Genomic DNA, 18,251 nt, shown 5'->3' on the forward strand with positions numbered 1-18,251 from the left:
ATAAGGTTAGTTAGCACATCCATCACCTTATATAGTTACATTTTAAAATTTTTTTGTGGTAAGGACTTTTAAGATCTACTCTCTTAGCAACTTCCAAGTATACAACACAGGGCTATTAACTATAGTCCCCATGCTGTACAGTAGGTCCCTGGAAACTATTCATCTTATAACAGGAAGTTTATACCCTTTGACTACCTTCACCCATCTCCCCAAACTCCCCCACCCCCGCTCCTGGCAACCACCAATCTACTCTCGGTTTCTATGAGTTTGATTTTTTTAGATTCCACATATAAGTGAGCTCATACAGTATTTCTTTCTTTGTCTGACTTATTTCACTTAGCATAATGTCCTCGAGGTTCATCCATGTTGTCACAAATGGCAGGACTTCCTTTATTTTTATGGCTGAATAATATTCTGTTGTATCTGTATCCCACATGTTCTTCATCCATTCATCTGTCAACAGACACTAGGCTGTTTCCATGTCTTGGCTGTTGTAAATAATGCTTCAGTGAACATGGGAGTGCAGATAGCTCTTTGAGATCCTGCTTTCATTTCCTTCAGGTATATACCCAGAAGAGGAATTGCTGGATCACAGGGTCATTCTGTTTTTAATTTTTTGAGGAACTTCTGCATTATTTTCCAAGGGTATGGTGATTTTTATTGGCCTGACACTATGGCCAGCTTCAGGAGGTGACCATAACTGACAAAGCCAATTTCCTAGCATCCCTTGCAGTTAGGAGTGGCCATGTTACCCACTTCTGGCCCATGTGATTTTATCAGGTCTGCTGGGGAGTTTCTGGGAAGAATTTTGCTTCCCACCCCCTCTCCTCCTGGAAGGGGAGGCCAGGACTCTGAAGCTGAAGGAGCAATCTGTGCCCCTGAGGCAACAAATATAAGCATAAAAGACAACCATCCCAAGGATGTCAGCAAAGGATGGACGAACATGCATTCTTAGTGTCTTCATTCTCTTGTAACAAGAAGACTGAGGTAGATGACTGCTGGCCTGTCAAACCATTGCCTATTGTTCAAGCCATTGTTGTTGGGTGTTCTCTTACTTGCATCCAAATTTCTGAGATATGCTAAAATATAGATATAGGTGTGCTGAAATAGAAAATAAAAGTCTCTACCCTCCCTGCAGATATAGCCACCATTAAATTGTTAATGTTAGTATACATTTCCCAAGTATTTTATGCATGTATTAATATGCATACATAATAACTAAATATAAAATTAATGGGTGGGTAGAATAAATACATTCTGTTCTATAGCCTGCTTTTTTTTTACTTAACAAAATATCATGGTATATTTCTATGTCATTTTTTAAATGACTCAGTCTTCTAGTGCTAGACCTTCAGGATATACATAATATTTTCTCAGTATGAGCAATTCTGAAATAATCACCCTTGAACATACATTTGTGTGCACTTACCTGATTGTTTACTTTGGATAATTATTAGACATGGACAAAGGGTATGCACATATCAAGTGTTGACACATCTATCTACTAAGCAAATATTTACTGAGGGCCTAGTATGTGTGGCACATTTATGTTTAATGAACAGATACCTTGGTGGAGCTTTTAGTCTGGTGGGGAGACTGGCAGTTGAACAGGTGAACAAATAGTAGGTACAAATTGTGATGAGTGATAAGTGGGAAATGAACTGATGCGGCATGAAGACATCAGGGACCTACTTAGATAAATGACTAGTGAAGGCTTCCAGTGAGGTGACATTGATGTTGAGAGTTTAAGGAAGAGAGGGCCCAGGCCCTATAAAGATGGAGAGGAAGAATGCTGAAAGGTGAAGTCCCCAGGGAAAAAAGAGCTTTGATATTTCAGGATCTAAAAGGAAGCCAGTGGGGCTAGAGCAGCTGAGATGAGGGTGGAGGGGCAGGCAAGGTCCAGACAACACGCAATCTTGTAAGTCACGTTGGAGCTTTTGAATTTTATTTTATAAGTCTTTGGAGGGCTTTAAGCAAGTGAGTGACTTGCTGCGTTTTATTATTATTTTTTAATGATCATTCTGATTGCTATTTTCCATGGTTTGGATGGAGGCAAAGCCAGGAGACCAGTAAAGAAATTATTGAAGTGGTCTAGGCAAGAGAGTATAGTGCGGATTGGAGTATTAAGAATATACAAATATATCAGTGAATAAGAACAAAGCATTTATAAACAGGGAACTGAATATCTGATTAAAGTATGTATTTCTACACACAATACTGCTGTAACAGATATTAAAATATAATGTAAAGTTTATGTTACAATTTATATTCCTTATTATTATTGTAATAGTCTTATAATAATATTAATATAATGATTAATCAATTTCAAAAATTTCCTTGATTTCCCCCCATATTTATTTTTAAGATAAGTTTCAAGCCCTGCCGGGCGTGGCTCAGCGGTTGAGCGTCGACCTGGGATCCAGGTGATCGGGGTTCGATTCCCGGTCAGGGCACATGCCCGGGTTGCGGGCTCAATCAATGACTCTCTCATCACTGATGTTTCTGTCTCTCTCTCCCTCTCCCTTCCTCTCTCTGAAATCAATAAAGATATATTTTTAAAAAAAGATAAGTTTCAAAATAACTTTGTCATGTTCCATCATACTCAATCCCCCAAATCTTGTTGGTTCTTTGATTTGGATTATACTAAATTTATGAACTGAGTGAGGGAGATATGACATCTTTGCAATACTGAGACTTCCTGCTTAGGGATTAGTTATGCTTTTCCATTTATTAAGGACTTCTTGTATGTCCTCATGTAAGCTTTTATAGTTTCTTTCTATGTGCCTTGTCCCTTCTTGTTAAGGTTATGCCTAGGTATTTTATAGTAGTCACTGTTAATGCAACTATATATATATATACATACATATATATATATAATTATACTTTCTAAGTGGAAAGTATTTACTGGTATTTAGTGTTTTATTTAGGGGTTCCTATAAGTAATACCTTGCTCCCTCATCTTAATTTGGAAGAAACCGAGGCCTAGATATAGGAAAGAGACATAGGAAATAAAAATGCTTCTTTTATGACTAATAAAGCTGACTGGAAAATGTAGCTTTTGATCTGTAGCTAAGTGAATTTTCTGTCTTTCCCCCCTGAGTTGGATAGATTTACTTCTATAGTAGCAGGCAGTACTGGACAATACTATCTCTCTGCCCCAGAAACAGGTCCACTTACCACACGCAGAGAGTATGTGAAAATGTTTGCTACCTCCATCAGCCAAAGCCAAAAGAGAACTCAGAAGTATCTGTCTTTTTTTATTTTTTATTTTTAGAAACATCTATTCTTGTCCATGGCTTTCTCCCAAACTCACTAATCAAACAAGTTATTCATCTTCCCCAGAGTGGAGAGAGGCCAAGAGTCTTATTCTAGTGGAAGCCCGTCTCTATGGAGAGGAAGGCTTTCCCCTTAGCATTGAGGGAAGCCATTGATTTTGATGCTTAACTTAGAACTGGCCACTTTACCAAAATCTCTAAAATTTTTAGTTGAGTCTCTTCAATTCTTAGTTTTAGGTATGCACTTCAGTCATGAACAAATAATGACAATTTTATCTTTTCCTTTCCAATATTTGTATTTCTTATTTATTTTTCTTATTTTATTGCATTGGCTTCAGTTTTTAGCAATTATAGCAGACACCCTTGTTTTGTTTTTTACTTAAATGAGAATATCTTTAGTGTTTCACCATTAGAAAGTTTATTGATGGCTTTTGATAAACTTTGTCATGTTTTTAAAAAGTTTAAATTTTCTTCCTAGTGTACTAGGAGGTTTTTAAAAAATTTATAAGTAGTCGAAATTTATTAAATACTTTTAAAGCATCTATCCTGTTAATAAGATCCTATGATTTATTTTCCTTTAACAATGGGATGAATTTACAGATTCCCTAATGTTGAGTTATCCTTGTACTTTTGGGATAAATCTTGCTTGATCATGATGGGTTTTAATTTGTTTTACAGCAACTAGATTTAAATTGCTAAAATTTTATTCAGTAGTTTTACAACTACTGTATACTTAAGTGGGTTGGTCTATAGCAGTAATTTACATATTAGAGATTAATTGGTGAACTTCTGGTCCTGGCTCAGATGAGTTTAAGAAATGGCAGGTTAAACAGTTTTCTTCACTCCTGGACTTCACACAGACCTTAATATACTAATACTTATGTGATTCTCCAAAAGGCAGACTATAAATAGCATGCAGCATTTCCTCAAATTATTTGACTGCAAAAAATATATATATTACACTTTTGGGGAACTAGTGTTCTATATAGATCTTCACTTCTGCTTTTTGATGTTATCTCTGTTGGATTTTGGTATCGAGTTATACTAAACTTGAGAAATGACCTTGAAAACTTTTTGTCTTTTTTTTCCTGTGTAACAGCTTAAATAACATAGGGATTGTCTGTTCATTAACGGTTTGCTAGAACTTGCCTGTGAAACCATCAGAACCAGTGCCATTTGAATACATGGCTTCCTTCCCCACAGGACATTTTCTTCCACAGCCAACTCAGCTTGGCACTCTTTTCTTTAGGATCAGACAGCTATTTTGAAAAAGCCTAGAATGTGTGAAAACGAGACTCGGTGTATTAGCAAATTGATGCAGATCACTCTTGCATGCATGGTTCTTAGCTCCAAATGCTCCAGCCTTCTGACCAGAGTCCTTTCAAATACCATGCTGGCCTCTGCTTGGGGGCGCCTTGCTGGGGCTGCATAGGGCATATTTGGCTTGTATCTTTCCCCAAGTACTGTAGGGGAGCACCTCTGCTTAAACCTCTCCCTCTAGATGCTTCCCTGAGGCTGGCCCCATAACCCTGGCTCTAGGCCTCTGTGGGAATGTGGAAAACTGCTAAGAGACTGGGGTCCGGTTGAGAGGCCTGGGATTATCAGTGGGGTCTGAGGTCTGACGAACCGTGTGTTGGGTCAGGTGGGGCAGTAGGGGCCCCTGAACTGGAGTGAGCTGAACGGAAGAATTGGCCCCGGCTTCAGTAAAGCCTAGAAGGGCTGGGTGGGCCTGGTGTCCCTGCAAGAGGCCAACCTGTGTGTGCGCCTGGTGTGTGCGCGCGAGTGTGGTGTGTGTGTGCGTGGTGTGTGTGTAGTGTGTGTGTGTGTGCGTGGTGTGTGTGTGTGTGCGTGGTGTGTGGTGTGTGTGTGCGTGGTGTGTGTGTAGTGTGTGTGCGTGTGCGTGGTGTGTGTGTAGTGTGTGTGCGTGTGCGTGGTGTGTGTGTGCGTGGTGTGTGTGTAGTGTGTGTGTGCGTGCGTGGTGTGTGTGTGCGTGGTGTGTGTGCGTGTGCGTGGTGTGTGTGTGCGTGGTGTGTGTGTAGTGTGTGTGTGCGTGCGTGGTGTGTGTGTGTGTGCGTGGTGTGTGGTGTGTGTGCGTGGTGTGTGTGTGCGTGGTGTGTGTGTAGTGTGTGTGCGTGTGCGTGGTGTGTGTGTAGTGTGTGTGTGTGCGCGTGTGTGTGTGGTGTGTGTGTGTGCGTGGTGTGTGTGTGTGTGCGCGTGTGTGTGTGGTGTGTGTGCACGCGTGGTGTGTGTGTGCACGCGTGGTGTGCGTGTGTAACGGTTTTCCAAGGCTCCAAGAGGCCTGGGGGCTTCCAGGGATCCGGGGCAGCGCGCGGGACTGGTCTGGGTGCAGCGAGGCCTAGGAGAGCCGAGCGGGCTGCGGCCCTGGGAGAGGCCGCCTGGGGGAGGGGACAGCGGTGTCCCGGCTCCGAGGGCCTGGGCTCCCGGGGGTCTGAGGCTGCGCTGGGGCCGCCCGCAGGCTGGGGGAGGCCGGGGTTGGGGGGAGGCGGGGTGCGGGCCGGGGCGGCGGCGCGGGCTCCGGACGCCCGAGCTCCAGGGCTCCCGCTCCCTCCGCGCGCCCGAGCCCGCCCGGGGCGCCGGCCGCCTTCCCCGGAGCCCGGCCCGCGCCCGGAGCGCCGCCGCCGCCGCCAGGCCGCGCCCCGCCCCCGCCGCCGCCGCTGCCGGGGAGGCTCGCGCTCGAGCTGCGGCGCCGGCCCCGCCGCCTGGGCCCCGGGCCCGGCCCCTCCCGCGCCGCCCGGGCGATGAGAAGCTGCTTCTGCGTGAGACGGAGCCGGGACCCGCCGCCGCCGCAGCAGCCGCCGCCCCAGCGGGGAACAGTTAAGTGAGGCCGCGGGCCGGGCGCCGAGGCTCGGCCGAGCCGGCCCCGCTCCCCGGCGGGCGGGCGGGCGGGCGGGCGCGGGCCCCGGGCCGAGGGGCGGGCGGGCGGGCGGAGCCGAGGCGCGCGGAGGCCCGCGGGCTGCGTGCCCGGCCGGCGCGGGGACAGGCCCGGCGGCCGCTGCCCGGCCCGGCCTTGCGGCGGGAGGGCGGCCGGAGCTCGGGGCCGGAGCGCGCGCAGCGCCCCGGGGCCGCGGCCGGGGCGGGCCTCCCGGGGGCCCCTCGGGCAGGGCGCGAGCTGCGGCTGTGCCCAGGCCGCCCGGGCACAGCCTGCGGACCGTCGCCGGGCTGGCGGGGCCTGGGGTCCGGCTCTCCGTGGTCACGTGGGCGCAGACCAGCGTGCACCTGAGCCGGGGGCATCGTCTGGGGTGTGGCCTCACCTGGGACCTGGGCACGGTGGAGAGGACACCCAGTAGCCAGGGCACCTGTCTGCAAGATGAGCCGCTGGGCCTGGGCACCTGGGACTCAGGGTGCCCACCCCGGAAGGGTGGTGGGTGTGTTGATGGGCGCCCCACAGGCCCTCAGCTCGAGTGAGGCACGAGGGCCGGGCTCGGGACGGGAGCTGCGGTCCAGCGCCAGGGGACGCCCATCCCCGGGGGCAGGCCCGGTGCAGAAGGCAGACCCGCGAGCGTCCTGCCCCTTTGTTACCGACACGTAACTCTTCCTGAATTGCCAGGCTCTCTCCAGCAAAGATGTGCCTGTTCCCTGCTCCTCAGCAGCCTCCTGAGCGGGGCCAGGGGAAGGCCACCCCGGGGCGAAAGGCAAATGGCCATGGCCCCTTCCCTGCGCCCCACCCCCGTCCCAGAAGCGGCGCCCACTCCGATTTCTGCCACAGAGGCAGACAGCAGGCCAGTGCCTCTTTAGCGGCCTTTGTCTCTGGTGGTTCCTCCTCAATATAATCTCGTTGTACATTTCTCGACAGCTGGCTGGATCTCATCTCGTTTTAACAGGGCTAGAAAATCTTATCAGCTGCACCAGAAAAGCCTTAGGAAAGTTAGGAGATAAGCTCTGTGGACACCTAGACTAACTGAAAAACTCAGTGCACTCCGAAGGTTGGTTAGTTACAGGAGACGGGTGACACCCTTCTTGCTCTCCAGAAATTGTGCGGGGTCTTTTGGGATATTGTGCCACACATGGAATATTTAAATGGGAACTCTGAGAGATAGGGCCTCTGCTGGGACCTGGGTGCCAAGACCCATGTGAAGCCGTTGACATGGCAATTACTGGTTCATTTGAGCCTAGAATCGTCTTCTCTCGTCCACATTTTTCATTCCTTCCTTCTGGCTTTTTGGCCACACTCCTGATTTATGCTGAAGGCATTTTCCCTGCCCTGCCTCCGTCCAGCTGGTGTGTTTTCCCCACTCTAGCTGGAATTGTGCACCATGGTTAAACGTAAGGGCTTTCGATGTAGGCCTCATTGTAAGCCTTGGCTTTCCTGCTCACTGTGTTCTTGGGCAAATTAATGAACTTTTCTGAGCCTCAGTTGCCTCACCTGTGGAGTGAGGCTAATGATTATTCTATCTCATAGGATTATAGTGAGAAGTAAAGGAAATGTTACATGAGAAGTGTTTAGCTAGGTGGCTGCCACAGGATTAAGTGGTCAATGAAAGTTAGTGGTTATCATTAAGGGTTTGTTAACTGGTTAATCAGAAGAGTGGCTTTATTTTTTATTTTTTAGAGTGCCTCTCTGCGTTTATTATTTAGCTTTTCTCAGGGCAGCTAGGAAGGGGTGATAGAACATTGGGCTTGAATTTCACTCTACCTTTTGGAACTCAGGTGACTCTAGGCAAGTTGTGGAACCTCATGGAACCTCTCCGAATCCCTGTTTTCTTATTTGTTAAAGTGGCTTAAGAATAAATCCTACCCCGTAAGGCTGAGTGAGCTAATGGGTATGTGAATGCGTGTGACATTGTGGGGGATGGGGGGGGGCCCTCACTAAATTTAAGTGGGATTCAGGGACAGACCTCAGTTTTGTGGGCCTGCTATTTAGACAATATGTGTGTGGGAAGGAAAGAAATACAAGAATATCTCACTGTAGTACATTCCACAAAAACTGCATGACCAACACATTGCTGGATCCCCTCTCGGGGCCTTGGATATGGTGGAGGTGGGAGCTGAAAGTTGATCTTAGTTTCACAGCAGATCTGTTTCTGGGGGCATCGGAATCCAGATGTCCTGGGCCCCTCTGCCCCAGCAGGTTGGAAGTGCTCCATGCTTCATGCTCAAAGAGCGACATCCTTGCCACACTGGAAAGTAATGATGGTGTTGGAGTCAACATGGGAAATGTCAAAGGTGCTATTATGGTGATGAGGGTAACAAATGACTGCATGGCTGGATGTGGTGGGCCGAGAACACTGTATTTAGTGGGCTGCGGTTGAGTGAGCAGAATCTCCTTTGCTTGTTAGGTTGTGGGAGGAGGCCCGGGTTCCTTCAATGAGCTGCCTTTCCCCCAGGCTGTTCTTGCTGGCTCTGAGGCCCTCCATGGCCAGCGTTTCCCTGGCCCGAGTTTCCCTGGCCCCACTGGCTGTTCTTGGTCTCTGCTTGCTGGACTGCCCTTGGGAGTTGTGTTTTCTGTGGATTGTCTGTGCTGTTTGCAGTGGGGTTGCATGCATCAGAGCTGCTCTCCCCAGCTGCTTGGGAGGTAGAGACACTGCAAGGTGTGCTTGACATTACCTCCTTGTTTGGGACATCTTGTGGGCATGCGTTTGGTTTGCTTGACACACTTCTGGAGAGATGCAGAGCTTGTCCAGGCTGAAATGTGAGAGGTCTGGGGACCTGGAGCCCAGGCATCCCCTACTGAGGACTGGAGGGCCATCTTCTTGAGCCTGTGGCTAGAGTCAACTACACAAGGTTGTCACGCACACACACACACACACTTTTTTTTTTTAAAAAGGATACTGATCAGCAAAGCAAAGTGTTAAAAATATCCCTTGATCCTTTAGGAAAGATACATAAATGAATACATAATGAATACATCCCTAGGATATTTATGAAAATGCAGATTCCGGGACTTCAAACCCAGGCCTGGAATCAGAATATCTGGGGAAAGGGCCCCCAAATCTGCATGTTTAAAACAAACCTTGGATTGTACTTATACTTATTGAAATATGAGAACCACAGTTGTATATGCTTTTTTAAAAAAATTCTCACTCAAGTACATGTTTATAGACATTATTTTTAGAGAGAGGGGAAGGGAGAGAGAGAGAAACATTGATGTGAGAGAGAAACATGGATTGGTTGCCTCCTGCATGCAGCCCAACCTGGGATTGAACCCGCAACCTGGGTGTGTGCCCTGACGGGGAATCCAGCCTGCAACCTTTCGGCGTGTGGAATGACACTCCAACCAACTGGGCCACACCGGCCAAGGCAGTAGATGCTTAACATAAAATTTACCATCCTGATCATTTTTAACTGTACAGATCAGTGGCATTAAGTACATTCATGTTGTGCAACTAATCTCTGGAACTTTTTCATCTTGAGAAACTGAAACTCTATTCTCTTTAAATGACTCATTTTCCCCTCCCCCAGCCCCAGGCAACTACCATTTCTACTTTTTTTTTTTTTTTTTTTTTTAATATATCTTTATTGATTTCAGAGAGAGGAAAGGAGAGGGAGCGAGAGAGAGATAGAAACATCAATGATGAGTCATTGACCAGCTGCCTAGCCCGCAACCCGGGCATGTGCCCTGACCGGGAATCGAACCCCAATCGCCTGGATCTTAGGTCGACGCTCAACCGCTGAGCCACGCCTGGCCGGGCTCTACTTTTATTTCTATGAATTTGACTACTCCAGGAACCTCATGTAAGTGGACTCACACAGTATTTCACCTTTTGTGACTGGTTTCACTTAGCATAAAGTCTTAAGGGTCATTCATATTGTAGCACACATCAGAATTTCCTTCTTTTTTAAGAGTGAACAATACTTCATTGTGTGGATGTACCACATTTTGCCTATCCATTCATTTGTCTGTGGACACTTGGGTTGCTCCCACCTTTTGGCCATCGTGAATAATGCCACTGTGGACGTGGGTGTACAAATATCTCTTCGAGACCCCTTTTCAGTTCTTTGGGTGTATCCCCAGTGTAATTGACAGATCGTATAGGAATTCTGTTTTAAATTTTTTGAGGAATCACCATACTGTTTTCCATAACAGCTGCATTTTCATTTCCACCAGTAGTGTCCCAGGGTTCTAATTTCGCTGCATCCTGGCCAACACCAATTTTTCGTTTTTTGATCCTGGCCATCCTGATGGACATGAGGTGGTATCTCATTGTGGTCTTGGTTTGTGTTTCCTTGCGTTAGTGATGTTGCACTTCCTTTAATGTGCTTGTTTGCCACTCGTATGTCATTTTTGGAGAAATGTTTAGTCAGGTCCTTTGCCCTTTTTTTCATTTAATCATTTTAGTTTTTGTTGTTGTTGAGTTACAGGAGTTCTTTATAGATTTGGAGTTTAATCCCTTGTCAGATATATCATTTGCAAATATTTTCTCCCATTCCGTAGGTTATCTTTTTCACTCTGTGGATTGCGTGTATGTCTTTTGATGCAAGTTCTTTATACACATTATAACCTTCTAGAGAAAATAGTATTATCTCCTATTCCAATTTTATAGGGATGGAAACTTAGGCCCAGTTTAGTTGACTTGCCTGGGGTCACACAGCTGTAAGTATGGGTCAGTGCTGGCACTCAAACTTGGGTCCCTCTGACTCTGAGCTCGCAGCCTTCTTGCTCCCCTGCTTTACCTCCTGTTCTCCCACTGAGCTGACAGCGTAAGGAGGCCCCACGGGCTCTGCAGGAGGTGGTGTTGCTCTGAGAAGCATTCAGTTCCAGGAGAGGAACTAGGAACGGAAGACTTGGCAATCTGTCCCTTCCGACCAGTGGGTGCTCCTTCCTGTAGACCTGTGCCATTGCTTAGCCCTTAGAACGAGCAGAGAAGTGCAGAGTGTTATGCTTATTTGTTTGTTTAAACATTTCATAAGCTTGTTTCAGGGTCCACCTGCCACGCCCAGCCGTCTCTGTGTTCATGCTGCTGCTGCTGCTGCGTCTTCTGCTTGCGATGCCTTTGCTACTCCACACCCTCCGCCTCTCCTGGAGACCAGCTCGAGTGGCCGCTCTTCTCTCATGTCTCCAGGACTCACCAGGCAGAGGAACTGTCCCCTTGTTTGTAGTCCCCTCATTTCTTTTAAGATATTTCCTCCAGCCTGTGAGCTCCACAAGTGGTGGGCATGTTCTGTTTGTTGCTGTATCACCCAGCACAGTGGCATTATCCAGTCTCGGCCCCAGACCAGTTACATCAGAACCCGGGGGTTGGAAGGGGCGGCTGTGGTTCTTACAAACGCCTTAGGCAAGTCTGTGCAGCCAGCCTGGAGATCCACTGGCCCTTGCCAGCCCTTGTCCGGCCTGCTTGAACTGAGACCCACCTCCGGAACTGCCGGGAGTGCTGCAGGCCGCCTCCCTTCCTCTGCAGAGGGCCATCCCTGCAATTGTGCTGTTTGTCCTGCATGGGGCTGCTGGATGTGCCCTCCTTAATCCAGTGAAACGGGCAATTTTGAGAGGGTGATAGGAACTTCATTTATCCGCCCTTCTTTCCATCCACCTATCCATAATCATTTATTGAGTGTACCCACTTTGAGCCAGGCACTGGTGGATGAGGGGCCTTTAAATAACTTATGCTCTTCTAGGGAAAGTGTGTTATAACTGGAGAGACAAGGCTGTGTGTTCGTGTGTTCACATTTATATACTAAGACCTTGTCCTTGGACAACATCAGGATGCTCAGTGACAGCACCTGTCTGGCTGGGCAGTTGGGGAAGTTTTGGGAAGAATGGAAGATGTGACCCAGGTTTGGAATGAAGGGGTGAGTGTCATAGGGAAGGAACCAGGTGACCTGTGTTGCAGAGAGAGAGACTGGGGGACTTGTTTTGAGGCTGTTCCTTATAGGTGATTACCTGCAGGTTCTTTCCATTCATTTGTTCATTCATTCAGTCAGTCATGAAACATCTAGTGAGTACCTGCCGCCTTGTATTCAAAGTCTGCACTGTGGACCAGCTGTTTGAGCATTACTGGAGCTTGTCAGAAATGCAGCTTCTCAGGCTCCATCCTAAACACGTTGAGTCAGTATCTGGGAGTGGGTTCAAGAATCTCTTTTAACTCTCCAGGTGACTCTCATGCATCCTAGATTTGGGAACTTCTGTTCCAGGGTGTCGGATTTTCCACCTTCATCAGTGCATACCCTCCCTCAGTGCTCAGCACAGATGCTTATGGACTGACTGCTTTGTGCCAGGTCCTGCTAGGTGCTGGGAATGTGGGAGATGCTCCAGGGGAGGCTGGCAAGGTCAGCTGAGTTTCAGGTATTCATGGGACATGCAGGTGATGATGACAGTAGATACACACCTGAGTCTTGGGAGGAAACTCCGGGTTGTGGAGGTATTTTGGAAGTCATCAGCATACAGGTAGAATTATTAAATGCCCAAATTGAATCAGTTTTCTCTACAGACACTGTGGCCATCGGGGCAAGGGTGTGACTCATCTCACATCACTGAACATCAAGAGAGCATTGCCCTTGGGGCCTCCTGGGATAGTTTCCTTGGTAGGGCATCTGCCTTCTGTTGGGGTTGTCCTTCTTCATCTTTAGGGGACACTATGGCACTAAAGCCTGAAGGGAGTGGGCAAGGATGACCCTCATTTGCAGCAGTGGTGGGCCAGTCGGTGCAGGGCTCAGGTACACTGGAGAATGCCATTCCCCCACCAGCACCAGGATCCTGGTTTTGCAGAGTCAGGCTTATGAGGGGCAGGACTTTGGCCACTGCAGTGCCGTAGAACCTGATCCCAGATTTATTTTTGGAGAATGAATTCCGAGATCTAGCGTTGCACTGCACTGGGCTGCAGCAACCTGAACCCCAGGCCTGCCTCATGTGGTTTACAGGAAATCTGTTTGGTAATCAAATTGTTAACGTAAGTCTAATCATAGGTCAGATGGAGTGGATGCTTTTATACACTAGATTCTTCTACTAGAAGCAGCAGACCTCTACTGGGGAAAAGGAAGTGCTTGCCATTGTTAGTTCCTGAGCTGGAACACTCTTTGTGATCTAGGTATGCTTAGAGAAATATTTGCTTTCGTTTTTCAATACCTTAGCAGCATTCCCGGTAGCCTGTGGCCTGTTGCCACCGGACCACACTCGACAGCGTTTGTCAGGGTGATTTGGCTTCTGATTGGTCTCTAGATAAGTGGTCCAGACCAAAGTGCAGGAAGTGCCAGGATGCTATCCTGAGGTGCACAGTGACACCCCTCAGCCTGTGAACTGGCGCCCAAGAGCCAGCTAGCCGTTCACCTGGGTGCTGCATGGACCCTGGCCTCAGCCCGCAGTCTCCTGAGGAGGTAGGTCTCTGCACCTTGGCTGTATGGAGGTGGCCCATTCTGTGTGTTTGTGTGTGTTGTGGTGGTGTGCGCTGGTGAAGCCTGACCATGGGGTTCCCTCTTATGTGCATGGGGCAGTGTCCTTCTGTCCTCTGCTTAAGTTTTGTCAGCAAAAAGGTACCAATAATTATGGGGCACCAGAAGGGCATGGATTCCTGCAGACCATCAGTGCCACTGGAAAACAGGCAAAGCTCATGGCTATAGCAGCAGTTTTTACTGGGGGACAGCCATTCTCAGTCAAGGCTGCTCTTAGGCCGTTTCCCACAGTGAGCGAAATGTTTATTCACTGCTCCTCCCAGCCCTGCAAGCTGGTAGCTGTAGGCAGATACTTTATGTCTTTTGTGCCCTTGACTTTGGATTTCAAACAAGCTGATCACAGTTTCGTCCTTCTGTGGGGACTTAATTAACCCACTGTTTTTGTCATTTCAATTACCGCAGCCCAATTTAACTGGCCTCTCCCCCCAATAGTTTGAAATTACTCTCCTCAAAAGTTATGTGCGAGTCATGCCTTTATCGGTGGCGGGCAGTGCTGGCTGGCGCTGCTTCTGAGCTGGCAGGGAAGCCGAGTCTGGGTTCCTGCTGCGCGTCCTTTGAAGGCAGCACCCCTTGCCCCCTGCAGTTGTTGCCCCCATCTTTAAACTCCTCAGCCTGCACCCCACCCCGCTGCTAAAGGGGCCTCGGTGGAGAGAGGTCTGAGCTCTGTTAGTTGGGTTTTGATTTCAGTACAGGAGTTGATAAAATGAGATAAACCCCAGGCTCACGGGGCCGGGGAAATTAAACAGAGATGATATCAAAGTTCCCCTGAGTTTTCAACTGTGATACAGTAGCTTAGTTTTCTCCCAGACTGGGGCCGGGAGGCACGCCTTTGATTCTGAAACAATGTTCAGCATCAGTTAAGCCCAGCACTGCTGACTTTTAGGGATTAAGCAAACTGTTGTAGTAATTCTTTGATCAGCTACAAGGGAGCAGTGTGCTGTCTGTATGAAGGGGCTTTATAGTTAAAGTTCATTTCTCTGTGAACCTGGGATGACAGCATTGGCGAGGTGCTGCAGTGCTGGGAGCTGGGGCCTCCCCCAGGCGCTGTTTGCAGCATTGCAGGCAGAAGCAGGAAGCGGTTTTCTCCCGCCCAGTGTTGTCGCATAGTATCCATCCAGCACAGCATGGAAAACATCCTCTGGCTTGGAAAACACACCTTACCCTAATGGACCCCATCTAGTCCTAGTATGTATATGGGAGGTGCATGCACTCGTGCACACACACACACACCTGCCTTGCAGAGAAATCCTGCTGGGGCAGACATAGGAACAGCTGCCCAGAGCCAGACTCTGCAGCCCCCAGACTTGCAAATGATCTAGCAGAGGGGCTGCCTGGGCACTGGGGCTAGAGATTAGGATGGGGATTGGGACCAGATGACCTGTGAGGTTCAATTAGGAGGAAAAGTTCAAGGTCAGTGTTGCCACCACACTCTCTCCACGCCCAAGGACAGACCCGACTCCCAGGTGCTGCCACCACCTTCATTCCTTACCTGGCATTTACTGAGAACCCACTTAGTTTCAGGCCGGCTCCATCCTGTAGTTCTGAATAATTTCAACATCTCTTATCTTGTCATCCCACACTGGGTCAACTTTTGGCTATTGCTATAGTGACCCTCCTTGCAGACACAGCCAGGATGGTCGAAGTGTCCCAAATTGCTCCCTCCTCCTGGTTGGCCCTGCGACTTGCAGTTGGTAATGGAGCCCCTGTGTGCTGTCGATGGGCTCGCACAGCGCCATGCATCAACCTATTCCCTCCTGTGCAGCGCTCAGATCTCCCTCATTAGGCCTAAATTTACCTCCGTCCTACACAAACATGGCCTTAGCTCATTTTTATTGTTGTAAATTATTTATGAGGGAAATGTTGAATCTTGAAACTGAGGTGTGAGGGAAATTAATCCCATGTTACTTTTATCTTTCCATACTTTTCTCCCCCTTGCTTCATTTACTGGGGCTATGGCTAGAGAAAGAAGAGCTCTGGCATTTTAAATGTAATGAGTGTTGAAACTGTTTTCTCAGTCGGACATCAGACGAGACGCTGGCCTCCCTCTGCACAGTGCCAGGGGAAGCAGCCCCGCCGGGGGGCGGAGGACCGGGGTCCCGTTCGGCTCTGCCTTCTGCCAGATGCATGGTGTCTGCCAACTCCGGGCCTCGGTTTTCCCTCTAAAACAGGAGCCACGCGCCCCAGCCTCCTCCCGGCCTCGGCGGGAGCGTGGGAGCCTGAGGAGCTGTGTGAGACTCGCAGGGCTCTGCACCGACGGGGCGGGGCTGTGCGCGTGCGGCCTGCGTGCAGCGTGCAGCGTGCTGCGTGCTGCGTGCGCGCAGGTAGGGTCCCGGCACAGACGTGCAGGCCGGCGAGGAGCTGCTGAGGGTGAGGCTTGGAGTCGACGCAAGTAGGCCCCGGTGTTCCATGTTTTAGACCAGCAACGCCTCTTCCCAGACAGGTTCATGTTGGCTTTAAACGGCCTCCCCGCACATCTGCTCTGCGGGCCAGCATTAACGGCCTCTTCTCCCGCTCGGCTCGCCGGGGCCTGGCCTGTGACCCTGGGCGGCCGAGTAACCGGCCGTGCCATCCCTTGCGCCTCGAGGCCCACACACCGCCCGGGAGACGCCGAGTGCTAGTTAATAAATGGCCTTTTGTTAGGAAGGTCAATTGAAGTGACGGTAGAGACGCTGTTAAAAGTAATTTGCAGTCAGAAAATATGTAATTCAGGTCAAGCCGCTTTGAGTGATTGCCTCTGCCATGGATATCTTGGGCGTTTCTCATTAAAAGCTTCCCTTGCTGGTGGCGGGGCTTCCTCCGCGGCGAGCTGGCCTCGGCCCCCGGCCCCGCGCAGCGAGGACTCATTTGTCTGTATTTCACAAAGGCTGCCTTGATCCCCAGGGTACAGCCGCTGGGGGGAGAGGAGAGGAGAGGAGAAGGAGGCCGAGATGCTGTGTATGGCTCCGTTCGGAGCATCCTCCCGTTCTGCAGGCTGGGCTGTGACTGAGGCATGGGCGCTGCTCGTCCTTTGTCTGCCTCAGCCTGAGGCGGCCGCCGCCATCTTGGCACCTGCTGCTGGGCTGCTGCTCCGGTGCATTGTGGGAGCAGCCTGCTGCTCTCCGAGCCCCCCCCCCCCCCCCCCCCCCCCCCCCCCGACCGCGCACTTCAGCGCATCAGAGCCATTGTCACCGGCACCTTGCGGAGGATACGTAACCCAAGGACGTGAATCTATCAGCAAACAAAATATTTCTTTTTTATTCCCATGCTTACCTCCCCCTCCCTCTCTCTTAGACAGTAGAGGCAGTACTATCTTAATAATAATAATAAAAAAAACTTACGTCGCATGTTCTTTATTAAATTCACAGCATGGTATTTTAGCACTGGCAGAATTCGTACATTCTGTTAATGAGTTGTTAATTGCAAAGCATTTTGGTAACCAACAGCAGGTACCAATATTTTGCAAACTGCAGCATTGTTATTGTTATGTTACTGATAAGAGGGGATTTTCCAAGTGGAGATACTTTTTGATCAGTGTTTGCTTTGGATTGGGCCGGTGCACATATTTAATTACAAACCTCCTTTACCGGAGGGTGAGCATGGGCATCCATTCAGTAAATATTAGCTTTATGCCTACTGTGTGCAGGAAGCACTAAGCCCTGCCTGTGCTTTATGCAGATAAATCTACCTGGTAAATGAAATTTGAAAAGAGAAAATGATGCAGTGATGCCACGTGGTATCCAGGGCCCTGCCTTGGGCTTCCAGAAGCTTATTTTTAGTAGACTGAAGTAAAGCATAACTTGGTTTGGCTTTTGTCATAAACAGGCACTGAGAGTGCAGCTGCTGCCAGGCTAAGAAGCACCTTGATTGCAGACTTGGCTCCGTTGCATTAAGTCTGTTTCCAGAGCCTTTTATGGGTTTCCGGGGATGCTGATTACATGGGGGACTTGCATATAGCATTTTGGTTGTTCCTATGTAGGAGACACAGTCATTTTTAATATCCTCTGCCGTTTCTGATTCTAGGCTGAGAACTAAGAATACTCCTCCAGTCTGCCTGGTTAGGAAGGGTGTTCGGTTTGCTTTAGGAGCAGTAACCAGCCTTGAGAGATCTGGCAGACCTGCAGCCAGTGGAATTTAATTGCTGCAGAAGGAGGTGGAATTTAACTTGCTCTTTTTCAAGGCTTGTTCTTTTAAAAGTACTAAAAGTCATTTACATAAGGTGTTACCTTTTTATTTGCTTTCTGGTGCACTGCCACTCAGGCTGCCCAGACCCAGTGCTCTCTATATACTGCTTGTCTCCTTTGGTCACATCAAGAGGCAGTCAGCAGCAGAATAATAATTCCATTTTTCCTCCCTTTCTCCTAGAGTGCCCAGCAAGAATTATGGTCATTGTTAGTGTTTAGCTTTGAGTAAATGCCCACAACCTGCAGGATTAAACGTAACAAAGGGACCTGCCAGTCCTCTCGGGAGTGGCGCCTACTGCGTCTCTGGTCAGTTACACTGGACCTATGTGCCCCAAACCCTGCCAGCCTCATCTGCTTGCTTTGTTGTTGTTGTTAATCCTCACCTGAGGATATTTTTTTTCCATTGATTTTATTTATTTATTTATTTATTTATTTATTTATTTATTTATTTATTTTTTAGTGAGAGTGGAAGGGA

At 48.7% G+C, this 18,251-nt stretch overlaps 1 protein-coding gene across 2 annotated transcripts in view; it reads left to right on the plus strand.

Moving 5' to 3' along the window:
- Window positions 1-5,997: 5,997 nt before the first annotated feature.
- The window catches only part of MVB12B (multivesicular body subunit 12B), a 141,754-nt gene continuing 129,500 nt past the window's right edge, over window positions 5,998-18,251 (plus strand). For both annotated transcript variants that reach the window (XM_087822914.1, XM_087822915.1), the window contains exon 1: window positions 5,998-6,109. In XM_087822914.1, the coding sequence (XP_087679040.1) occupies window positions 6,035-6,109 (75 nt within the window). In that variant the 5' untranslated portion in view covers window positions 5,998-6,034. The remainder of the gene's footprint in view (window positions 6,110-18,251) is intronic.

This window comes from Miniopterus natalensis, chromosome 12, assembly GCF_054644295.1.
Source record: "Miniopterus natalensis isolate mMinNat1 chromosome 12, mMinNat1.hap1, whole genome shotgun sequence".
NCBI classification, from domain to species: Eukaryota; Metazoa; Chordata; class Mammalia; order Chiroptera; family Miniopteridae; genus Miniopterus; species Miniopterus natalensis.